The sequence below is a fragment of the Podarcis gaigeae genome (assembly GCF_964106915.1).
Source record: "Podarcis gaigeae genome assembly, chromosome: 5".
NCBI lineage: Eukaryota > Metazoa > Chordata > Lepidosauria > Squamata > Lacertidae > Podarcis > Podarcis gaigeae.
In genome coordinates this window covers 46,037,481-46,063,619 of record NC_139681.1, presented here as the reverse complement: position 1 = coordinate 46,063,619, position 26,139 = coordinate 46,037,481, and the positions used below count along the sequence as shown (strand labels likewise).

The 26,139-nt window shown below is 41.6% G+C and overlaps 1 protein-coding gene across 1 annotated transcript in view; it reads right to left on the bottom strand.

Moving 5' to 3' along the window:
* Positions 1–26,139, bottom strand: part of CPXM2 (carboxypeptidase X, M14 family member 2) — a 73,035-nt gene that overhangs the window by 39,781 nt on the left and 7,115 nt on the right. The window contains exons 2-4 of the mRNA XM_083741237.1: positions 23,993–24,094; positions 8,859–8,968; positions 4,527–4,666 (exon numbers count right to left, since the gene is read on the bottom strand). Coding sequence (XP_083597363.1) covers positions 4,527–4,666; positions 8,859–8,968; positions 23,993–24,094 — 352 coding nt within the window. The remainder of the gene's footprint in view (positions 1–4,526; positions 4,667–8,858; positions 8,969–23,992; positions 24,095–26,139) is intronic.

The following is a 26,139-nucleotide window of genomic DNA, read 5'->3' as shown; positions in this document are numbered from 1 at the left end:
GGACATTTAACTACATCTCAGGGAAAATGTCTCCTGACATGTGGCTGTTGAAGGCAAACCAGCACACAACATAATTCTCCAGGTCTAATCAGGAAGATTTCCCATTATTGTTCATTAGTCTGAATAAAAAAAGCTTCATTTCAATCAGCACTCCATAAGTGTTTTTGTTTAAGCATCTTAAATTAGTATTTTGATTGAGGCTACAATGCTAAACATACTTACTTGGAATAAAACTGAAATCAGCAACTTGCATCTGAGAAAATATGTTTTGGATGAGTGCAATAATAGGAAAGAAAGCTCTAATCTATGCTTGGAATGTTATAATATGTGAAACAAAGCTTCTTTCCCCAGCCAAATATATAGTTTTGCTCCTCCCGGCCCAACACACACATTAGAGTGAAGACATGAGGCAGAGTTATGGTTATAAAGTGTCTTGACTGTGTGGATGAGGGTCAATAAACTGAAACCACGTCCTGTCAAGAGAGAGGCCCTGTAGGTGAGTGGTTCCATAGTCCAGTATATAAACCGATTACCCATTCTGGAGTGGGTTACACTCCCTCTGAAGTACATAGTTTGGGAGTAATCCACAACCCATTGTTTTCCTTGTATGCTCAAGTGGCCTCAGGGGCTAGAGCTGCTTTTTACCAGCTTCAGCTGATATGCAAGCAATGACCATTCCTGGAAAGAGATAGCTTGTCTACAGTGGCCCATGCACAGGCGACCTTGACAATGGATTATTTCTATGTACTCTATGTTGGGCTACCTTTATGTCCAGAAGCTGCAGCTAGTGCAGAACTGGGTAATGCCACTTGTGGCAGGCACTGCCTTCTGTCAGCACGTGACACTGGTGCTGAGGAAACTGCACTGGCTGCCAATATGCCACCAGACCAAGTTCAGGATTCTGTTGTTGGTGTACAGAGCCCTAAAGTAATCAAGAGCAAGATTCCCTGTCTCCCTGCTCAATCACTATGGTCATCTCTGCAGGCCCTCCTTCTGGTACTGCATGTGCCAGAGGTTTCCTCTGTGACTCTTTGCCCCAGAGCCTTGAGTGCAGTGGCATCTGAGCTGTTGAACATGCCTTCCCCTGAAAAATAAGACACCAATGACCAGGACTTTCCATTGTATGCTAAAATATTTTTCTTTCTTTCTGCAGTTTTCCTAGAAAGAGGAGCCTATTCCCTGATAGGAATTTGTTCTCAGATTTTTTTAAAAAAGGAAAGATTTTTTTTTTAATTTTAGTTTTATTTCTTGGTACACTTATATTCCAACTTCCTTCCAAGGGGCTCAAGGTGGAATACTTCATTCTCCCTCTCCCTGTTTTATCCTTCGAAGAACCCTGTGAGGTAGGTTAGGCTGAGAGTTGGTGACCACAGCACCACATTTTCTGCATTTTGATGTAGGTTGATCTATTTTTGGTGCTATGATAGCTCTAAATATTTCCTGGTTTGTACATATTTCAAATAAATCTAAAGCGGCCATGCACACTAACTTGGTGATCTGCAGCAAACATTGGCAAATGTAACTATCCTGAAAGAAGACGTAGGAACAGCCTCCCTGCTTTCTGCCTGAACTATACTGCCCTGGCTCAAAAGAGCCAGATTGAAGAGAGCCAATCCATGCCTTTCATCACTTACTCACCAAAAGGAGTCTCCCACTGGTTGAGTTGATCTGTATTTAGGGGCACAAGGGCTCCAGCACCCAAAGGGCACATCCTCTTGCACCAGCTGGCAATGCGAAGTAGGTTAGGTGACTGACCCTTCACCTTCCAGGTGCTTCAGGACCAGTGGTGTAGCGTCGGTTGTCAGCACCCGGGGCAAGGCAAGTAATTTGCGCCCCCTAACCCCTAACCTGCCGCCGCTGCCAGCTTCTTCTTGCTGCTGCCTGGGCTGGTCTGGTGTGGTTCTCTCCCGCGCTCAGCGCTGCGCTGGGCAGCCGCTTCACTGTCCCTCCCCCAGATAGTCCCTCTCTCTCTCTCCGCACCGCACGCCTGGCACCCACCCCCTCCACAGTGGGCGGCGACCCGGCGGCTCGGATCAGATTCGCACAGCCAGCACTGCAGTGAGAGAGAGAGAGTGAGCCAGGTAGGGGCAGAGAGCTGCAAGTGCGAGCGCGCCCCCCCCCCAGATGTTGCGCCTGGTGCAGCCGGGCCCCCCTGCACCCCCCACGCTATGCCACTGTTCAGGACAGCCACAGTCAATGCCAGGAATGATGGGAGTTGTGGTCTATCCCTGCACCAGAGAAACATCCATTCCCCACCTCTGCACAAGATGAATGTCTCTTTTAAAATGCCATTGGGCGCGGAGAAAAAAATATAACCAATTCCCAGGAATGTTTGTGTTACCAAACCCTAACAAATTCTTGCGGAAGGATAACACAAAGAACTTCTGAGCACTTAATATCATGGATGTCTTCACTTTTTTGGTACTCATGCTCCAGAGTAGGAGTCATAATAAATAACCACTTGCACTGACATGACAGATCTTAACAGCTCTGCTTGACGGTAAGCAACAACATCTGCTCTGGGGAAACGGTTAGAATATATCATCCAGACCTTTCTCTTGACTTTGTTTTAGTTTCACTGGAGCAGGCTCACAAGATAAGGGTATAGTGCATGACTCTTCAACTCAACAGCAAAGGCAACTAGCTTTGAAAGTGTATTGACAGCATTAATAGTAATAACATTAGATGAAAATGGTAATCTGATTCTTGGCCTAGAAGAAAGTCAGGAAGATCTGTGTGATGCTTGCTGGCAAATGCTAACTAGATAGTGCTAAGCACTTGAGGGCTTATCCTAAAAGCCACAAGATTGTACACAAACACCAAGCTATGAAAATGTTTCTCAAAAAGCGGAATGTATCCCAATTGCCACAAGTAGTGCAAAACGTCCCTGCCTTCTAAAACAGGAAAGTAAGCCGTGATCATGCCTAGAGCAGGCTAGTAGAAGCAGTTTGGCTACAGACTCAGGATCTTTTGTTTACCGGGAGTCCAGGCTTGTTCCATAAATACATGGAAGGTAGGAACTTCATTGTGTGGCCTGAATTATCCACATCAGAAAAGTAGTGAGAAAAAAGTTTGCAGAAGAATAAGAGTTAAACATGAATTGAAATCCCTTGTTCTGTGTATACAAACTCGATTAACTAAGGTTGAAGTCAGCTGCATCTCAAAAGGTAGGCTCAGTGAACTGTAAGCACAGTTCACCACTGAACAGATGGACAGACTCACCAGCCAATAGAACAGTGGTTCAGAGAAAGATCTTGCCCTTCCCTGCCCATCTTTCTACTTACTCTTTTGCTTACGAACGCTCCTGCTGCCTCCTCCTTCTCTTTCTACAGCAACAGGGAAAGGTTCAGCGCCCTGAAGTCAGATGCCTACAATGGAGCCAACACTGCCTTCCTCCCATTTGAAGCACCTGGCAGTGGTGCGCTTCACTAGAGGGGTCACCAATGTGAGGCCCATGGTTGCACATGCAGCCACAGACACCTTTCCTCTGCCCTTCGCCAACTGAAATAAGACCTGGAAGAGGCATTCTGTTGTAGCCAGTAGCAAAAGAGGTGTGTATGATTGAGTGAGTGAGTGAGTGAGTGAGTGAGTGAGTGAATGAGTGAAGGTGCTGTGTTTGTGTGGTGCCCATGAAAGTTTGCTTACTGCAAATGTAGCCTAAAATCATGGTGACAACCACATTGCCAGAATATTAATTAATATCAATTAAATGTACTTTCCCAAAGAGACAGAGCAGTGGTGGGCAATCTCCAGCCAACAGGCTAAATTAGCCCTGTCTGTCCTTCCTATTTCTCTCAAGTTAAGCTCCAGTCAACATGAGTGAAAGAGAATAATCAGTCCCAACTTAGCAACCTGCCAAGAGCATTTGCTAACAAATCCCAGAAGCCAGAGTTGGGGAACTTCTGTACATGATGGGAAGTAGTATTGGTTGTTTTAAAATATTGTCTTTCCCTTGCACATTACGAACAAGGCTTATTTCTCTTGTGTTTAATTATGTTGGTATCATTATTATGCACGCTATTGACTTTTTATCAGGTTTGCGAATCTGTCAATTTCAGTTTCTCTCAGTTTATTGCTGCATCAGCTTGTGATTCCCACTCCCACCCCCATTTAAAAAGTCCTTGGGAATATTTACCAGCATTTTCATTTCTCCTAATATCCACATTTTTGTTTGCAATTTTGCCTAATGCACACATTTTTGCAAAGCCAATCTTTCTAAAGCAATGCATTTTCTGTGTTATTTTCACTTTATGCATTTTAATGCAAACCTTACCTTAATACAGTATAAGGATTTTTGTACACATTACTTGGCAAGAGAACTGCATTGCAACATTCAGAGAAGTGTGAATTTCGAATGATGGCAGTATTTCAATTTGCATCTTGCTCCAGAAAGTATGAATGTGGTAGATTTGCCTTTATAGGTTCTGAATCTAATTTCTCCTCCACCCCTGTTTTTATATAGCACAAAACTATCACCCAAATTTCTGGGTTTTCCGTAGAAAGTCAGAAAGTATCCATGCACTTACAGCCAGAGAGAATTCCTTCCTTGCGTGATAACTCCTGTGAACTTTGTTAGTCTCCGAGCATCGACTTCAATCCACTGGTACGGATCATTTCGTCCTGCACACCAAGCACCATCATAAAAATCATTTTCATTAACACCTGCCTGAAAAGAAGGCAAAGCTGTCTTTATAAATATGAATAGATACATTTTGAATTGTTGTTGTTTTTTTAAACAATGAGAACATGAAAATATTGTTTCCTCTCACTTCATTTTTTGTCAAGACTGATAAGTCAAGGCTGGGAACATGGAGCCATGTTTAAGATAGTTGTCAAGACTGGAGAGTTAGAACTGCCTTTCTCTCACATTTTTCAAAGTTAAATTCAGTTTTCTGTATTTTCTCAGCAACTCGCTTTTTTTAAAAAAAAAGGGGGGGAGAAAAATCCTGATTAAAATCTGCCAGTATTTTAGTGCTAATTTATCCCAATAAACACATTTTTGTACACATTATACACATTTTTGCAAGAATTCTCCTTTCCCTAGACACACATTTCTGCCTATCTTTTCCGGCTAATGAGTTAGCAGTAAAAGCCCATGCTATACCCTTAGACTTAAAAGAATCAAAACAACAATAATAAATTTGTGGGATGCAAAACAGAAATGAGAACAGAATTATGTAAGCCGGTCAATACATTCTTCAGATGGCTTGGACTACTATTCCATCATCCGTGACCAGTGGCCATACTGGCTGGTGCTGATGGAAGATATAGTTCAACAACACATAGTAAAGGGCACCAGGTTGAAGAAGGCTGAGGCACAGGCAGCTATCATGCACTATGGATGGTGCATCTCTGTTTACCTGGAGCTCTTTTAATCTAATGTTGTATTGGACAATTATGCAAAAAAACTAGGCATCTTTGGAGTGCTTAGAGGATCCCTGCAAATCTAAAGCATGCAGAGCTGTTACCACCATGCATTGTGAAATATCCTGAGCTTTCTTAACAATAAACTAGAGTCTGCCCCCCCCCCCAAAAAAAAACCTCTTCATTGACCCACAATCCCAGTCTAGCCGTAGCTAGACTGGTGACTGGGAGAAGCCGCCGAGACCACATAACATCGGTCTTGAAAGACCTACATTGGCTTCCAGTACATTTTTGGGCACAATTCAAAGTGTTGGTGCTCACTTTTAAAGCCCTAAATGGCCTCGGTCCAGTATACCTGAAGGAGCGTCTTCACCCCCATCATTCAGCCCGGACACTGAGGTCCAGCGCCGAGGGCCTTCTGGCAGTTCCCTCATTCCGAGAAGCCAAGTTACAGGAAACCAGGCAGAGGTCCTTCTCGGTAGTGGCACCCGCCCTGTGAAACACCCTCCCACCAGATGTCAAAGAGGAAAACAACTACCAGACTTTTAGAAGACATCTGAAGGTAGCGCTGTTTAGGGAAGCTTTTAATGTTTAATAGACTATTGTATTTTAATATTCTGTTGGAAGCCGCCCAGAGTGGCTGGGGAAACCCAGCCAGATGGGCGGGGTATAAATAATAAATTATCATCATCATCATCATCTCTGCATGGCTCAAGGTGTCATCAAAACCACAATGCTCCTCTGATAGGCAGGACAGTTCTAAAGGAAGCTTAAAGCGAGAAGTTTAAAGCATTGCACAGTCTCTGATGGCATGGAATTGTGATGATTGAAACAATTCCAATTAGCTCCTCAGATGATTTGATGCAGGGGTTTTCAGGTGCTACCAAGCTTCTAATCAAGCCAGATGTCTTTGCTCCACAAACACTCAGCAAAATTACACATTTCTTGCTGTCATCGTCAATATAATTAGCAAAGAAGAACTAAGGATGTCTCTCAGCATACTGCAACTGGTCCTCCTAATCAGCCAACTCAGTGGCACACTCTCCCTTCTTCGTACATATATTGGGTATCTGGCATCTGGGGACAACACTCCATACATATGACTAAGTGGGCACTGGGAGAACATGAAAGCTGGTGTCACAATACATTTGCTGGCCTTTAATGTGCTACCAGGTTCTTTGTTCTTTTTACAAATGCTGTGTATTTGATTTTAAATTTTGCTGACAATCGTAGAGTGAAAGACTTAAAGATGGTTTCCTTTATGTACACAAGTTTCCTGTACCGGTACATTGTAATCATGTTTATGCGATGAGTTTGAGTGAATTCTTCTTTGGGCAATATTATTACACTTTCCCTAAGCTTCTAAAATAGCAGCTATCATAAAGTGGCAAAACTGGTAAGGACAAACCTAAGGGAATAGAAAATCTAGAAATGTCCCCCCCCCCCCCCCAGTTTGAAGTGACTTGGAAATGATTGATTTGAGACCGGAATGATCTTAAATGGAAAGGATAAAGAAAAGAGTAGCAAAAAACCTCCCATTGACACAAACTGTCAGTCATGGTGCACCACATGAATTATGAGATCAGAATTATGAGATTAGCACCTGGTTATCTGGCTGCCACATAGCAGGAAAAGTGGGACTCTAGCATTACCGGGCATGTCCACTGCAGATAAAGTTATATCACAGAAAATAGGCAATGTCTGAGCAGGAAAAGCCAAACAGATAAACTCAAATGATTAAACACTGCTCCTGAGTGATGGGTTAGGGAGAGAGAGAGAGAGAGAGAGAGAGAGAGAGAGAGAGAGATAAAACTAGAAGTCAGAAGCAACAGAGACTGCTGAACAGAGACTGGATGAAATCTCTGTCCTATGGGAAATGATAGTGTTGTGGCTAATGGCTTTCAAAAAGACACATGAATTTTGACCACACACAGGTCAAGTCTAGGATGTGAATGTTTCAGTAGGCTTTGATTTGAGGATCCTCATTCTAAAAAGTGACTTAAAGCTGAGACGTCCACATGACGGTGGAGTTAACCCACCTGTAGCTTATTACAGCATATGTGGGCTACATAGAGTCGCGAAGTTTTTATCAGTAGCTATATTGGTATTGCCATTATTATGGGAGTACACTTTGGAACCAGAAAACCTGTATAACTTTAAGTCTCATGCCAAGAGCAATTTTTTAAAAAATTCCCCAATATCATTCTAATAATAGCCTCATTATAACAGTACCATTTTTATCCAATTAGTATAATTATTAATGTCAATTATTCAAATGTCAAATTATACAATTTAATTAAACTGACCCCCTCACATACTAGAGTTGATAAGTTCATTCTTCTACATTTTTTCTGCATTCCAAAATTTTAATAATTCCATTCCATTCAGATGGGAACAGCTACAATCTTGTGATTTCAATTCATGTTGGTATAATAGGTAATTTATGAAGTTTCAAGTGAGGAACTTTAGCTGTAATCCTTATTCTTTCCTGTGTGTGACAATTTTTTTCATGATGTTTTCCCATCCATATATAATGTTGTATCCTTTACTCTCACAGCTGGTAGACTCCTTTCCTCCCTGCTGCTCATTTATGGCCATTTATCTCAAACACATTCCTTTGTAGATAATGGTTAGGGATTTTGCTCTATATTTTCAAAGAATAGCATTTCTTCCCCCCCCCCTTCCCTCTCAGTTCCTTTCTCTCTCACACACAGTTCCAGTTTTGTTAAAATCCATACAATATTCCAATTTTCTCCATCCTCACTTGTGCAGATATTATTTAATAAAACTTGCATTCTGGGGGGCATTCTGTCATATCATAAATGTCAAGAAAAACCTTAAGTAAGCAAACCATGGGCTCCCCTCCCCACATCGTCTCTTTCACCAAATGAAATCCGCTCTCAATCCAAACCTTTCATATCCTTGTAGCTGGGTTGTTTTTGCAGTTTCTTATCTCATTGTCTCTGGCACGTGCCTGTAGTTTATTCCAATTAAAGTCCAATTAACAGGATGACCTGTGCTTCTAAGAACAGAAGCAGGCTGGGGGTGAGGGTCGTGGTAGCCAGAGTGCTCCTTGCACCCAATGCCTTTGCCTGCCCTCACATTCCATGGGGAATTGAGTGCCAAAATGTGGGTGAGAGACTGGTTCCTCTTCCAACCCTATCATTATCTGATTATCTCCATCTGTCTCTCTTCTATGTTAGGAGAAACTCTGTTCTTAGCACACCGGAAACAGGAAGCCAAGAGCAACTTGCTTAACTTTTGTAAACCTCCCTGCTGATAGTTCCCAAAGTCATTTTTTATCATCTGTGTTAAATTTTCTTTTGGACAATAATGCCAGAACATTCAGAGTAAAGAAACAAAATTAACTAGCATGTATTCTTTAAAACAAACAAAACATGTTAGCCATCAGTATGGTCAAAATCTGTAAGTGTCCTTTGGGGGAAATTGCACAGTAATCCCATCCTCTTGACCCGTTGGAAAGGTGAACTTACCTGAATATTTAGCCGTGCTCTGTGGGCCCCAAGGCCATATCGCTTTACAGTAGAAGCATGGAGCTGGAAGTCAGTAATTTTTAATGTTTCAAGACCAAGTGGAGGGCAACCTGAAAAGCAAGGATTTATATCTTAAGTTGAGAAAACAGTGTATGAACCACTATATTTGATTGTGTATATGCACAGGTTATATGTGTATAAATATAAACACATTTTCTGACAAATGCATCTCAGAGATAGATTAATTAGTTCTACAACTTCATATTGTTTTTTGATTTCAATTTAGCAAGCTGCCATACATCCCAGGTTACTGTTTTTAATTAAAGTCCTTCATCCTTCTTTCCCTTTTCCTTTGAAACGAACTTAGTCATATCTATCCAGATTAGACTGAAAAATGTTTTCCACAGCCCAAACATTTCAAGTTCTTCCACTCACAATCTCCCTTCCTGGGGCTTTTGGGCCAGCTGAGGAAGTGAAAAGCAAGACTGCAAATCATAGTTCTTTAATCTAGTTCATCCACTTCCAACTATTAAGTTAGCATTTAGTCAACATACCAGTAGAATAATATCTGTGTTCAAAGTAACCACGGCATCCTGATTCCTCTAAGGTCAATCGCCAGGAGTTAGTAATGATTTAGAATTGTGTTGTCTTCAGTCTAAAAAGCTATTTTAAATCCATAGCAATGTCTTTATTAGTCCCATATGAGGACACGACCTCTCAGCAGTCCACTTGAAAAGCACAAAGTTTTCCAAAGAAAGGGTTGAGCCCTTGAGTAGATATAAACATGCTGGAGATACAAAGGACTCAGTTTGAAACAGTTTTCAACAAAGTTGGTGTGATGATAACAGAGGTTTTCTCCCATTTTATTATCCGTAATTTATTCACAATTGTCTCATGGCACCACTGCAGCCACATTATTGCACCCTTCTGCAAATGAAACCACTTGCAGAATGATCTGTATTAATTTGGCTGGATTGAGAAAACAACTCTCATCTGACCCATACACATGGAGGAGACAGAGGAGGCAGTGCCTTGCCTGCTCACCTGTCACACCTGTCCTACCTTCAGTGTTCTAGGATGTCCACACAGCGCACTAATGTCTGAATAGCTCTGGTGTAAGTAAAATACAATATACAATAGATTGTGTGGTGGATCACCAGTTTTTTCTGAAATAACTGAACATGCGAAACCGAATGGAGGATTTTATGGTCCTTCATGCAGAGACGTCCTGGGATGTTGTCACTGCTGTCTCTACAGATTCAGGACAGGTGTCAACCAGCCCAGCATCATAGAGGTTGCTACATAAAGCATCCTGGGTGAAACAGTGGAAGGATGATCAATTGGTGTTTCCTAAGAAGTAACAAATGACTGGAGATGTTTTCTTGAATAGGCCATTTATCTGTATGGTAGTGTCTACTCTGTAAGCGGTGATGCAAGAGAAGAAAGCAGTTGGAACACTGACCCTAGCACTGACCTCTGGACTCCTCACTGTTCAAAGAAGTGGGGAGCACTCAACTGTTATGTTGCTGAAGTAGAGTCAGAGATGTTTCTCAGTGGTATGATCCTCCCATGTTATTTTGGTAGCATATGCATTGATGTTGGGCTATAACATGGCTCTTTCATATGTCAGCGTTGTCTGTAAGAAGAAAGCACATGGCTTCTGATTCTGAATGTTACCAGAGTGGTGTTGGACTGGACCTCCAAATGTACATAAGAGGATAAGGCCAAGGGACTATCCAATCCAGTATAGCATCTTGCTCCCCTCCTGGCCAACCAGATGCCTATGGGAAGCCCACAAGCAAGACCTGAGCACAAGAGCATCTTCCCCATTTGCAATTCCCATATTGTCTCCAACAGTGGAGGGAGATTGTAGCCAGCACCACAACTCTGGCAACATACTGATGGGGCTTCATATTCCTAAACCTACATTTCCAAAAATCTACTACTGACCCTCTCTTCTTTGAGGAAAAACTTGTTAACATAATCTCGTTAAAAACAAACTGCAGTATAAACCCAGGGTTATGATTATTTAAAGATTTCTACCCCTATCAGAGCAATATGATGGGGCTGAAGTGCCCCTCTCTGGGACAGCTCTATGGGAATAAATCTGTGGCCAATGATATTCCCACATGAGGTAATGGCCAAAACAAGGCATTCCATGGCCATGCTGTTACCAGCCCTAGATCAAAAGTCCCCTGTGCTCACAGACTGAACCCTGCCGTCCCTCAGTAACCTAGCCTGCTGCTGGCAATACTTAGCTTCTCTCCCACTGGTGTCAATCGGATGGGAAACTATTGGGTTAAAAAAAGAATACCTGCTGAAATAAATAAGCAGTAAAACCACCACCTCAACTCCCGCCCTGGCCAGATTTAGATGGCATAACAGGGAATTTGTTTGTTTGTTTGTTTGTTTGTTTACTAGTCCGCCCTTCCTGCCCAAACAAAGACAAACAATATTTTTTTAAAAAAAACAGTTAACTTATAATTGCTCTGTAAGCTCTTCAGATAAGAAAAACAGAATTGATTCAACCTGCTGAGTAAAAATGTGCAATGCCACACAAGGGATAGAAGCTGGATGGTGCCAGAAAAATGATCATGAGTATCTTTTTCTTTCTTTTTTTGCAGATTTCTGCTATTCAGTGTCTTTCACATGCATAAAGTGATAGAAATTCAAAAGTCACCTTTGCATTTCAGTGACATTTTTTACTCTCTGCAAGAACTCCATTATGATTATCTGACAAGGCCTGCCAATATTAAATCCAATGTTAGTAAAGCTTTTATGCTGATGTAATTAACCACTTGATCTTTGATACTGGACAAAAGAAAATGCAATTGACATTAACAGCAATGAGTAAAGATGTGAACAAGTTACAGAGAGTGAGGAAAATCTAATATTGGCCATCTCTGCTAAGTACAGATGTGAAGTTTTAATAGTATGCATTGTTTTTGACAGGAGAGGTCTGAATGTTGTATCATATCTAGAAAAAAATACAACGCAGTGTTCAGCCTTCTGTTCTCGAGCATGAAGCCAAACTTTGGATTTGTAGATGTGCAGAAATGTGCCATATTCATTGATCTAAATTTGATTGTTACCAAATTTACAAATAAGAAAGAGAGGGGGAACTGGATTTAGTTTTGGAGACATGGCTCTGATTCAGAGCAGAAAATATATAAACATACGAACACTGCAGATAGACCTGAATAATATCTGAGTTTTTAGGCTTTTCTTCCAGCCTTATGCTAAAACATGGTCCAAAATTAGTTTTTGCAGGCATGGCTAAGCTGACATATTTTCATAGATATCAGGAAGGAAAACATGGACAAAATTTCTTGATAAAGTTAACAGAACATTATCGACTATACTAAAAGATAGGGTTCATTACCAGAATTGAGTTACGGATTAGAACTGTATTTGTGCTATTGTGAACTTCCCTGGAATCAGTGGTGAAGGGAAGAATAGAAATGTTTTAAGTAAATAAATAAACAAATAATATCAGCAGCATCACTTTTCTTGTAAAATACAAGAAGCTGTACATAAATGTACATGTCCCTGATTGCAAACCCTCATCCTACACCATTTCCTTCCTGCAGTCTATCCTTATCCATTTCCTTTGCCTTTCCTGAAACCTCTCACTCTATTCTCATCACTATCACACACACAAAAAAGTGATGGACTCAAAAGGTTGACTTGCAATGCATCTGAATCTTGCCATGTGACCCACAGGATTTTATCAGTATTGAAAACAATAGATGCACCGTTTTCTGCCATGAAGCTTTTTTGAGTTGAAAATATGGTTTGATCACTTGGTGTTGTTAAACATTGCCGTGGACAGGCTTTGTGGAGGTTGGATGAGACTGAACAACATACTTCATACAATTGAAATAATTCTGCTTTATTTATAGCTGCAGACAATTGATAGGGGGTGGAGGATAAATTGCAGCTATATTCTGCCACCTTGAGGATGGATCCACTTATATGATATTTCCACATTTGTCCCTAATTCATACCAGATGCTTGGTATATTAATCTAGAGTTTTGAGGGCTTAAATTCCGAACATGGAAGTATGGGCATCTTGAATACCCCTTACACGTCACCAGCAAAGAATCAAGTTCTAACATTTTCACACTTAGCCATTGTCGACTTTTGGAATGATGTTTTGCGTATTATGGGCCAGAGTTAAACACTTAATTTGTTTCTTATATTTTTGAAGCAACAGCCAAATATCAGCATTGGAAATAAAGAGAAATTGATCTCTGTGTGCAGTTTTATCTTTCTTAAGCCACAAGGAGACCCTGTTTAACATATCCTCATTAGAACACCTTCAATTTGGCCTAATCCTAACTTTTGCCTTTAAGTAAGGTGAGCGGACATGGCACACCAGGAAAAAATACCCTTCCCTACAGACCTTTCTTGGGTGAAGATTAGGTGAGGAGGCCCTCCTTCACCATCAATAGTATGGGAAAGAGGGCGTTCTCTGTGAACACCCCTAAACTGTCTTTTTTACATTGTTGTAATCTGTCCTGGGACCTTATGGTGAAGAAATTTAAAACAACCACAAAAGTGTGAGAAGTACTTGAGAAAATTGAAACCTCTGAGACTCTTGAGGTAATCAGGGCTGGCCTAAGACATTTGCTACCTGAGGCAGAACAACAAATGACAGTCTTGCTGCTCACCATCACACACAAGTCAAGGTCCATAATACCTAAGGCCAGCCAAATTATTTTGGTATCTAAGACAAGTGCCTCTCCCTGGGAGTAAAAAACTGTTTTTCTTTTTCCTGGAAGCAAAAATGCAACAACAACAAACCATTTGCTAGCCTTAATGACACCCACAGTGAGCTGCCTGCAGTTTCTAAGAGTTGACTGAATGAATACATAATAATGAATAATGAATGAATACACATAAATAATTTTGTATGCCACCTTTCCACAGCTCAAATCATGCTCAAGGAGGGTTACAACATGAAAATAATATATAAATTGGCAACATAACAAAAATAGCCGTAAACAATCATTAGAAAATACACAACCAAACTGAACTACTTCCACATAAATCACAGCAAGATTTAAAATAAAAATACAAGGATGCCAAAAGGAAAAAAAACAACCCAACAGCAACAACCCCCGCCCAACAAAAAACAGCAACAATGCCAAACAATACCCCAGCCCAAGAGTGTGTTCAGCAGCAGCTTTTGTAGCTGTAGTCAGTCAGGGCCCTGCCCTCCTAAACCTGCAAGGTTTTCCAGGACTCATAGCCTTAAGTACGGATTGATACCTTTTGTCCCTGCCTGATCACTGAGGGCCTTGCGTAGTCATTATTCATGGATTCCTTTGGCTCAGGTTTATGGTAGGGCCTGGCATACATCCGGATTGTCCCAGACATTGCTGGGATTTCAAAGGCGGAATTGAGGTATGGGGAGAATTTTTTGGGGGGTGGGGTGGGGAGAAAAGCTCAATAACTTTGGTGTTGGTTTCATAAGAAAAAGCTCAACAGCTTTCAGTTTACGGCTCACATCAACCAGCAGCCATGTGTTTAGTGTTGTAGGCTAGCTTCTTTGGAACTCCCAGCTGAGATCAGAAGGGCCCCCTCCCTGTTGAACTTCAGGTGCTTGATGAAGACCTTTTTATTATCGCAGACATTTTAGCTAAGCTTTCCTGATTTTATGGTTAGTTTAAACCAGGGTCAGCAAACTTTCACCACTGTCCCTCAGACCTTGTGGGGGGCTGGACTATATTTTGGAAAAAATAATAATAATGAACTAATTCCTATGCCCCACAAATAACCCAGAGATGCATTTTAAATAAAAGGGCACATTCTACTCATGTAAAAGCACGCTGATTCCTGGACTGTCTGCAGGCCGGATTTAGAAGGCGATCGGGCCGGATCCTTAGTTTGCCCTAGTTCCTTAGTGGGCCTTAGTTTGCTCACCCATGGCTTAAAATGATTTTTTCCTTTGTATCTCTTTAGTGAGCTCAGTGTGCCCTGCTTTGAAACAATGGTATAAGTGGCATGTATAAATTGCTGAAATAAATAAAATTAAATAAAAATATTTCTGAAACAGCCACACTCTGGAAGCCTTTCCCTAGAAAAGCACAAATGTGAATTTTCAAAAGCGGGATGGGGCCCCCTCAGCTCTCCATTGTCTTTGGAATTTCATAGGTCTTCACTTATGCCTTTTAAGAGCTTAATAATATCGTTCCCTTTTCTGAAACCAGCTGCATCATGTTGCTTTCACAGAGACAGATCAGAATGCTTCAGCTTGTTGGAAATATTTTTGGAGTTCAGTATCAGTATTGGGGGTAATGCCCTCTCCTCCCACTGAACATTTCGTCATTCTTTGCACGATAGCAAAAGAACAGGGAGATAATTATCACTGTGGTCCCTCTACTCCAAACATGGAATTGTTGAACCAAACATTTTAGATATTTAGAAAGGCTGAATTGTTTATTCATCAGTCTCCAAAGGAGTGCTCCTTTGCACTTCTGGGTTCCAGCTGGCTGTGTGGCTGCCAACTTTTTTTTTGTTTTTAAAAAGCACATTTAACATTGAGCTTCTGTTATTTTGGCAGGCCTGAAAGTGGGAATTTCCAGTAAATCTGTTCTCATGAGATTTCCCCTCCAAGTTTTCAGACTGAAGAGGTTCAGTTAAGCTTTAGATAACATACAACAGGATATCTTTGAAACGGGTATGTTTGAAACTACTGCTGCTGCCTTATCTTGTCTTAAGCAATATAATTTTATGATGCTCATAAAATGAACGCTGTATATATATCAAAGACCCTGTGGACATCCTGTTTTCAAACTGTTCTAATGATTAAAAACATAGCTTGAAAAGAGGTTGCTTTCCTGTTTGCACGCACGGTAACCCAATACCAAAATGCAGGTAAATTATTATCATGTTCCTCCAAGTATATTGCTGTGATGTGTATCTCTAAAGCAGTAATGTAATGGAGCATCAATATATTTATTAAAAAATCAAGAATGAGAAGGGATTCTTTGAGCAGAGAAATTGCAGGTGGTAAGAAAGACACTGTGGGTAGATAGAATGTGTGGCTGAGTAGTTACAGTGCTAGACTAGGAGCTGGGTGACCAGGGTTCAAATGCCCATCAACCATTAAACCCACTGGGAGACCTTGGGCCAGTCATGATCTCACACTAACCTACCTCACAGAATTGTTGTAAAGATAAAATGGGGAGAAGAAGAACCAGGTCACACCACTATGGGCTCCTTGGAGGAGCAGAACACCTTCAGTGGTGGCCAAACTCGGCCCTCCAGCTGTGTTGGGACTACATTTCCCATCACCCCTGACCACTGGTCCTGTTAGCTAGGGATGATGGGAGTTGTAGTCCCAAAACAGCTGGAGGGCTGAGTTTGGCCACCACTGACTAAATGATAAATATGGAGTAGAGAAATGTTAGGAAAGGATGGGGTAAGCAGCCCCTTCCCTAATAACTTCTCTTGTTTAAAAAGAAGCCCCCTCTTGAAACTGTTTTGCTTTCAAAATAAAGCACAAGGACTCCACTACAAATCTTTTCATGTACTATTATTTAGAATTCTTTTCTGAAATCTCTATGCTTGAAGGAATTCTATCACCGAAGCCAGAATTCTGATATAAGAGCCCCTATATCCTCCTCACTAGGAAGCCATTTGCTCTTAAGTCAACAGTAGGAAGTAAGTCTGATTTTGTTGTGGCTCCCTCCCTAGTGCATGTATTTCAGGATTATAGCCTAAGCCTTGGAACAAATTGACAGCAATAGCTATGCCACTAACAAGGCCCTGGTTATAATAGTGCAATTGGAGCTCTTGAGACCTTCCTGGGTTGGGCCCTCGCAGCTGACCTAAATTTCCAACTTCCAGTTTTTGAAAAAAAATCCAAGTCTCTAGCCCTTGTAGAACCAGAGATGGGAAATGCTTTAGATCAGAGTGAACTTGACAACACTTCCAGCACAATCATTTTGCGTTTCCATACTGGCATGCAACACAAAAAGACTACAGTGCAATCTGATCCTGTGGAACAGAGGACTTCCCTAGGAACACCCTCATACAAAGAGGGTTCATATATGCAGCCTAACCTTAGGAGAATCCCTGGATATCTCAGAGATAAAACTGGAAAAGCAAGCATTTACCACTAGTGACCAAGGACAGGTTAAGGTTGTTAGAAGACTAAGAGCAGTTCCAAAATTAACAAACAAACAAAAATCCATATGTGCTTGTAGTGTGGTTCATCACCTTAGAAATTATCCTCACATAATCCATAGTGACCTCTACTTTCTTGCCCACAGCTCAAATGATAAAGATTTTTTTAAAAATAAAATCTACTGGATGCATCCAACCATGACTAAACCAGAACTTTGGATCCTTGCCAAGGAAAGACAAATATCAGATCAATCGTGGGTTAAGCCAGGGTTAACCAAAATGGTGCATTCCAGACATTGCTGGACTACAGTTCCCACAATCCCTTTCGATTGACCATGCTGGCTGCTGCTGGTTGGCACTGTAGTCCTGGCAACCACTAGCTGTGAGAGTGTATGACTTTGTTTTTAGACATTTTCAATATGTTATTTTATTTTAAAATGCATTGTTTTAACACGGATGTGTTTGCCACCATGGGTTCCCTTGGTATCAAAAATAGATTATACATTGAATAAATAAATAAATAACATTAGAGGACACCACATGGGCTATTCCAGGGACATAGGCACTGACTCCTAGGGGCTGAGGCAGTTTTGTCTACCCCCCCAAAAAAAATTATAAGGGGGCCAGGCCCCCTCAATATTCAGGGGATGTCACATGACATTGTGCAACCTCATTCCCGCCCCCTCCGCCTATCCTCTGGAGAAGCTGGCACCTCTGTCCAGGGGTAATAAGCTATTCAACTACTAGTATTAGGTAGGTACCATCATTGTATTGCTTTCACAATACAGATCTACTCAGGCATGCTATTTTTATTAGATGCATGTTTTTGCTTTTGTATTATTAAAAAATCTTCCAAAGTTATCTCTATTTTGATAATTTTATCACGTCAACTTTTTAAAAAATAATCTTTTTATTGCTTTTTAAATGTGTCAACATTCATGTAAACTAGTTAATGATTTATTTAGCGGTATATACATATTGCTAAATATATGGTTTTCTTTTCCTTCCAAGACACCCTGACTATAATAATCTTCATACAACAATCCACCAAATATTCATTTTTCATAATGGAATGCATGATGGAATGGTTTACAAGTCAAGATCCTCTTGAAAAGAAATAAATATCAGTAGACAAAAGGAATCACACACATATAGGGAGAGCAAAATAAGCAGATTTTTACGCAGTCTGGTCTGCATGAGGAGGCAGAGCAAGAAAAAGATGGAAAGGAAAATTGCTTTTTTAAAGTAGGTAACCAATATACCAATCAGTTGAAAAACTGGATCGTTTCTCCTCTTCCAAAATATTTCCATTTGCTTTCTGCCAACAAATGCTTTCTTTTTTAGGTTGCTTTAACAAATCTTCAATTCTGCCAGGCACAACAAGAAAAAAACCATTCTTGTTTTCCTACAGAACCCTCATGAATGATAGTGTCTCTCCTCCACATGAGTATAGGAAATGAGACTTATATAAGTTTTATAAAAATGCATAGGCCCATATCTATGCCAGCTCAAAGATTTTGGCTCATGTCTTCCCATGTATAGCATGGTGAGAATGGAGTCTATTATTTTCCAACACAGTTATTATAGCTAGTTAAATATGATTTACGTTCAGTAATCAAGTTCAATTAGAAAGCAATATGCAATTTGTATCTTAAGATTTAATTGTAAGCTCCCCTTCAAAGAAATGAGGGAAACTAATAACGTCAGTTTGTCAAAGCCTGAACTTTAAGACAGGGGCAGTGCATCCTGTTTTGCCACCCGAGGCAAAGTGGGACTGTGCCGCCGCCCCACCCCCGCCAAAGCCTCCCTTACCTGGGTTGTGTGGCAACAACGTGGGTTCTGGAAAAGATCCCACAAGTTCTTGAGGAGCTCTTGTGAGATCTCAAAGAGCGCACAAGATCTCATGAGATTTTGGCAAGATCTCATTGCCACTTTTCCACCAATGATGGAGGCTGCAAGGGCGACGCCTCTTGGGCTTCTGCAAGTTGGCTTTGCTTTAAGAACGCAAGATGAGCCTGTGAATCGGGCCCATGGCCCATCTAGTCCAGCACCCTGCTCTCATGTTGGCCAACCAGAGGCCAGTGGAAAACCAGTGAGCAGTCCATGAGCGCATAAGCACTCTTTTCACCCATGATTCCTAGCTACCAGTATACGTGCCTCTCAGGATCTCATGAACTGCCAGGATGGCAGGGAAAAGGATCCCAGTGAAGGGGCCAGCCGACACTGGGACATTCCAGGGCAAACAGGGGGTGGAGAATGAAGTGCTCACAGCATGATGGAGGATGGCAAGGGGATGAGGATCAATGCACAGAATCCAGAGCAGCAGGACCCATCACCAGAGCCAGAGGGACTCCTGTCCCCACAAACAAGGCAAGCTCTGAGGCACAGGGAACAGCAGTCGGGGTGCTCCAGGAGGCTGAGGCAGGCAAGGGCCCACTGCCCAGCTCTCTAGCTGGCCAGGTGGGGCTTGTTAGCTCTGGGATGAGATGTGTGATTCCTCAGCTGAAGTAGGCTCAGAACAGGTGAGGCCCACCTGCCTCATCAAGCCCAGATGCTGCAATCAGCCTGCAAAGTACAAAAGGGAAGCAGAGCTGAGGTGCTGTGTCTGCACAACTGCTTGTGTTGTGGGGCCTTGACTTGGATCCTCCTGGACTACTATTGAACTGTGTTTTGGGTTTGACTGGACTGTATCCTGACTGCTGGACTTCAGACTTGGCTACTTGGATTGACCCTGGATTGCATTTCCTGACCTTTGGATTTTTGTGTGGCTTGACTCCTGCACTATGAACTTTGGACTTGGCTTACTGACTTGCTACCAGGTAGGCCCAGGGGTTCAGGACACAGGATAAGTGAAGAATAGCTTAAGTGTTCTTTTTGCAATAGAGCTGAGCTTATGTTGTTGGACTCCCAGCCAACACAGCCAATGATTGTGAATTATGTGAGTTGTAGTGCAATAGCAGTTGGAGAGCCACAGGTCAGCTAGCTGGGGGAATCTCATGATCTGCACCACACCTCTCACTCTGCGAGAGGTCTGCCACTTCAGTTAGGCAGGAACCTGACAAAGTCCCTTGCCTCTGGAACAGTCAATCTCTAGCTAAGCCTTGAAGCTAGGTTATTTTTCTAGTGTTAGTGCATGTAAATGAATCAACGTATCCAAAGACAATGGCCTTTTTTCTTTCTAGGGAGCAGAAGCTTTGAAATTCCTTTTTATACTGGGTGAGAGGTTTCTTTGGCAAAGATTTGTGATTCCCTAGAGGATGAAATTTGGAAAGCCAAAATGCTCCATAACAGTAGTTGTGCCAATACATGACTATCAGGCCAAATTCTTTAAAGCTCCAGTCCAAACTATTAGTCATATATGGTTTGGCTTCTTCCATTATAAAACAAATGCTTTCTTTGAAAATACCTCTTCTGATCCTATTTCGCATCTCATGGGGCAATGAATAGCCTTAACTCAAAATCTGCCAACGTTATTGAAACAGGAAGCTTAGAAACTTTGTAGAGGTATTAGTCAAACATTATTTCAGATGAAAGCTTTGTTTCCAGTTCACCTGATTCTACTTTATTTCCCTTCTCCATCATAAAGCAATACCCCGTCTCTTTTAAGGTACATGTCAGAGCCCAGAACAACAAAGTATTCATTTTTCCTTTTCATTGTACTTGTTTAAACATGCCTTTCAATGCTTTTTTCCAGTCAACCCTTGATGGTTTATTCCTAATATATAATGTAGCTACTTTACAATACTTCATTCCAAAGATCAGACTGTTTGATAATGATGTACCTGCTCTCTGAAGTGGCAGATTTGCCTCCCCCCTGCCCCCCCCATGAGAAAGGCACTCAACTTGGTCTCTCCCAGAGGGAGATCAGAGTGTCCAATGGAGTGCCAGAATAGTAGACAAGTCTCTCCCTGCCCTAACTGGAGATGCTTGGGATTGAGCCTGGGACCTTCAGGCTGATTGGTTTGACATGGCCAGAACAGAGCAGTGAGATGTAAACAAACTGGGATGAGCATAGTATTTTCTAGCTGGTGCTCTTGCTTAGTCAGGAGGGAATGTAACTGAACCCTAAAACCCCTGATTGTTCTGGCCAATGGTTGGGCCACAGCATGATTCCCTTCTACTTTGTTATCTCAGAGCAACTGACAGTTAGAACCAAATATAATTTCTGACAGGCAGAGGGAAAGGAAATCTGCCATGCCTGTTCCTGCTCTGGATGAGGGATGAGGCCAAGTTGCCTCTCCCCCCCCCCTTGTGTGGATATTCTTCCTAGAAGGCAAGACATACCACTTTTCTGTGACCCTTGGTCCCCTAGGTGATGGATGGGGGCAGAGTGTCCTTCTCCCCACTCCATAGTCCCAGGAAGTGTGACAAATGGAAGCATGATTCAGAATTTGACGTCTGACTGTCAAAATGTGTTTGGCTATTTTTAAGACTATATTATTGATTGATTTATTGGTTTCCATGTGGAAATCTCTTGCCAGATTTTTAAACATAAACAGTGAGAGTGTTTTGGCTAGAGTGGAACAAATGCAAACCATTCAGATTTGATTTCGCTTTCACTATTGCCAAACAAACGAGCCTTAACATCTGTTTCAAATGATCCTTCAAAATTGTCCTGGATACTAGAAGGAATATAACCAAGCAGCCATTCAAGCTCTAGGGAGCCATGCATCCCAAGTTAACCAAGGAAGCTCCTGAACAAAGGCATTGAGAATCTTTGGGTTTGTATGACCTGACCTAAATTGAGGTAAGGATTAACCCAGGGTTGGAAAACATGTGGGCCTTCAGGTGTTGTTGGACTCCATTTCCCATCAGTCTTGGCCAGCATAGCCACTGGTCAGGGAAGATGAAGTGGTAACCCAACACCTGTGCATGCTTATTCTCACCACAGAGTCATACTGTTCAACGTGCTGCCAGAAAACAGGTTTGCACAGCCTTCCCCAAGCCTGGGAAGCATTTACCCAGTTTTGGGAAGGAGGCACAATGCTCTGACAGGATCCAAATGCCCTCCCTCCTCCTTCCCCCCCCCCCAAAAAAAAGGGGACAGAAAAAAGCACTGGTTGCTAGCCACAATTACTATATTCATGATGGTGCAAATGTTTAGGTTCAGCCTCCTAGCAATACTTTAATTCCTAATCATTTCCTGATGAGATTCAAAAGCATCAAAATACATAAGTGTAGGTCTAAGTATATTGATAATACAACTGAGACTGACCTATATTTAAGATAATGGCTGCAATCCCACACACATACATGCAAGTAAGTCACATGGAGTTCATTAGCCTTATTTCTGAATAAACTTACATAAGATTGCATTGTACTAAGCATGCACTTAAATACTACGGCATATGGGGGGAGTTTTTTCATCATATTTTTACTGCAGATGTACAATTGTATAAAGATGAACTTTGCACAGCTCCCTAGAGGAAATCAACCAGGAAATGTTCAGAAGCCCACAAGTGTGTAGTGTTTGCTCAGTACGGTGTGAATCTCTAGAGAATAGTTTGAAATTGGTCTGGTGTGGCCTATCATTTCTTCATGATTCATTTTCATCTGTTCTATGGCACTTAAATAATATTTTTTCCTAGGGTTATACAACATCCATTGGAATTTACCTATTGAGATAGTTCAACTCTATATTGTGGGGTGAGCTAGTGGCATTTATTTTGAAGACTCTATAGATTTGATTGAACTACTTAATGCAAAAGTAAACTTTACTGCTGCAGAAGTGTTTCTGCAAATTTTCAACAGGAGTCTAAGGAGAATGTGAAAAAATACATGTCAAGTGTCATGTAAAGTACAGCTCAATTTTTTTTTCAAGTTTGTCTAGTTCCTGAGGGCTATTCTGTGCATAATGCAGATTGAGGTGCTAGACGGAGGTAATTTTGAGCCTGACTCCTTCCTACAGCAAGAAGGACCATATTTTTGAATGCCCTCCCATCATAAAAAGAACCCCCCTGTCGATAATAAATAAGCGCTTTGGGAAGAAAGTTCTTCTCTGTTTTGTGGCATTTCACTACCTGCAGGGTGATTCTTTTAATCCAGTCAAAAATTCAAAAATATGATCTTCCCTTACAATATGATTTCTGTCTCCCTGATATGCTGGATTATTACAAGCAGGTAATTTTTTCATTTAATCATTCAAAAATATTATGCCTTCCCTTTGCTGAATGAAGTGGTTCAGTTCAGAAAGCTACCACCTACATCTGTCCCATGCTGCCCAATGGAGACAACATTCAGTCCTGCTACTGTTTCAGAAACCCACCTATCAAGTACCTTTACAATATTCGTGGAAAACTAGTTTGGTTGAACAAAATCTCTCATAGGAATGAGGGCTGCCACTTATAACTAGGCAGTTTATTCATCCACCCTTTCCCTTTCTGTGAGTTCAATGGGAAAAACTGTGGGGGAAAGAGTCTCAAGGGTTAAATGTGGATCTCCACCCCTCTTTACCTGACCCACAGAACTCTCCCTAGACGACCTTCACCATTTCCCCAGGCCACAACCCTCAGTAGATCTCCCCCCCTCCGTTTTTTGTGGGGGTTTTTTGCCTGGCTGGAATTTGTCCTTGAATTCTGATAATTCATGTTGCTTGTCTAGATGTGATATGGAGAGGGCTGGGTGAATACTTCCCCCCCCTCCACCCACTTTAGCATCTTAGCTCTGCCCACCACTTCCATGTGGCTCTTGGAAAGGTGCCAGAAGGGAATGTGGCTTTGGGGCTGAAAGAGGTTTCCCATCCCTCCCAGGACTGATCAACATGGCCTGAGGTGTAAATTAAAAGTAAACACAACAGCAAAAGCTGCAGGTTTCGAGCCTGTAGTTTTGGTCAGCAGCTAATAAGAAGGTTCCAGAACACACATCTGGAGCTGACGAGTGTTTCGTAATGAGCTAGGCTCTCTTGAGGAGGTACCATTTCATCTCGTTATTTCTCTCACAAAATTGTTCACTAAAGAATGAAAAAAGTCAGATGCCATCTGAGAGGATTCAAGCTTACTTTCCCAGCTCTCCTCATAAGTGCTTCCTCTTTCATAGTCGCCATCTGGTGTCCTTTCATTGCTTTTCTTGTTTTTCTCACCTTTCTTGTTCCCATTTTTAACTGCAAGGAGAAAAGAAAAATATGGTGTATTGTTTTCCCCCAAATATAGACTATCAAAACATAAAAGACAAAATCCACTAAATGAAGGGGGGACCCCCATATTTTAATCCCTTCTTCTTTCTGCCAACAGCAAAATATCATTCTGGTGCCTTTTTCAAAGGCCCCAAAAATGAGATGACTTGGGGGGAAAGGGCCATTGCTCAGTGCTACAGCACCTCCTTTGCATGTAGGGATAGATGGGACTGTCAGTTACAGGCTTCTCACTTTCTCATTTTCCTACTCTTAAATTCAGTTCTCCACACTTATTTATTTATTTGGGTGGGAAAATCCTCTTGAAAATTCATGCATATTTATTTACTGTTTCATAAAATTCATGGTTGTAAGAGAAACCTTAAACCAGTTTGCAAATTGTGAGCATTGTGGATTTATCCTAACAATCACATTTTTTGTATGCAGATTTGCCTAATATACACATTTCCTGCAAAGTACTTCCCCCTCATATAATTCATATCTGTGGGTTATTTTTGCATTTTTGTACCCATTACACACACTTAACTGTTTCTCCCTGAAAATCAAAGTGGTGTGCAATTGCTTAACTTATGTGGCAGAATTTTACCAACATATGTTAGGACCTGATTCCTGTATGAAATCGGGATTCTTAACAGTGACAATCTGTTTCCAGGCTTCAAGTGTATCTGTATCAGTGAGGATGCAAAGTTAAGAGCCCTACAGACCAATGGGTTGATTGTAACCTATGTTTTTGTAGGCATTGCCTTATATTTTGGTACTCATGACATGACTCATAGAGAGCAGACAATTTCCTGCAGAAGTTCATGACCCAAATTCCCATAAGTATGCTGTAAATCTTAATATGAAGGTACCGACTACTTGAGTCTCGGGGAGTAGCATTAATAAAGGCTGTAAGAGGGGAACAAGCTGTGAGCTGGAAACATTCTTCCATCACTGGCAAGTAAAGGAACATGGCAGGCTTCCTATTTTATCTTCCAGACACAACCAGTGAATTGGTTAAAATTCCATCAGGGGCAGAAAACAAAGAGGTAGTGTCTTTCATTATGCATTATCCATAGACAAATTAAGGTGCAAATTTAGATCCTGGCCTTCACCAAAGTTTTGGAGCTTTACTATATTTGGGAAAGTGCAATTGTGCTCATGAGCTGCTTGCGAGTTTCCTATAAGAATTTGTTTGGAGACTGAGAACAAAATGCTAGATGAGATGAGCCCTTGGCCTTATCTAGCTGGGTCCTTTTTAAGTTCTTATGACCTAATACAGAGTTTCAGAACAGGCATATGATTCACATCTAGTGATCTCAAGGAAGTTTTGTCTTGTAAACACTTAGCTGGGAGTAAATCCCATTGATCTTGATATTTTTGTTTTTAAATTATGTTGCTTGTAGGGAGGAGGACTCCCAGATTCAGAAAAGATAGATCTTGACCCAGATGAGATCAGTGGTCAGCTTCAGAATCCACAGTTTGGTGTATTTTTATCAGGTGATCAGAAGATAGCACACTGCCCCCTGCCATTTCCCACCCCCTTTAAAACCTTTGAAACAGGTGCTCATAGAACGTGGTAGCATTCTATTGCTACAAGGGGCAATTGTACAGAAGAAAGCATGGCAGTCCCAGTGCAGAAGTGGCAGTCTCATGTTGGCTTCCCAGTTGCCACTTGTCCCATGCAGACGTCCCTGATGCCTTGTCTCTCTTCCTCCCAGTCCTTTTTTTGGGGGGTCGCAGGGGTACACATACCCCTAAACATTTTGTGAATCTAAGTTTGGCCTCACTGAGGGCAGTATTTCAATATGAGTAGGAAAATGAGAGTACCCCTAAACATTTTTTTTTTAGGAAAAGAAAGGACTGCTTCCTCCTAATAAGCAACAACAACCCATGTGTTTGATAGCTGGTGTAATGGCTCCACTCCACCGGGCAGGCTATGTCTGCTCCAGAAGCCAGCCATTTTTTTCATATAATTCCCCTGGGGAGGGATAGAACATCTCCAAATCCTATCATTCTCATGGGATCTTTCTTCA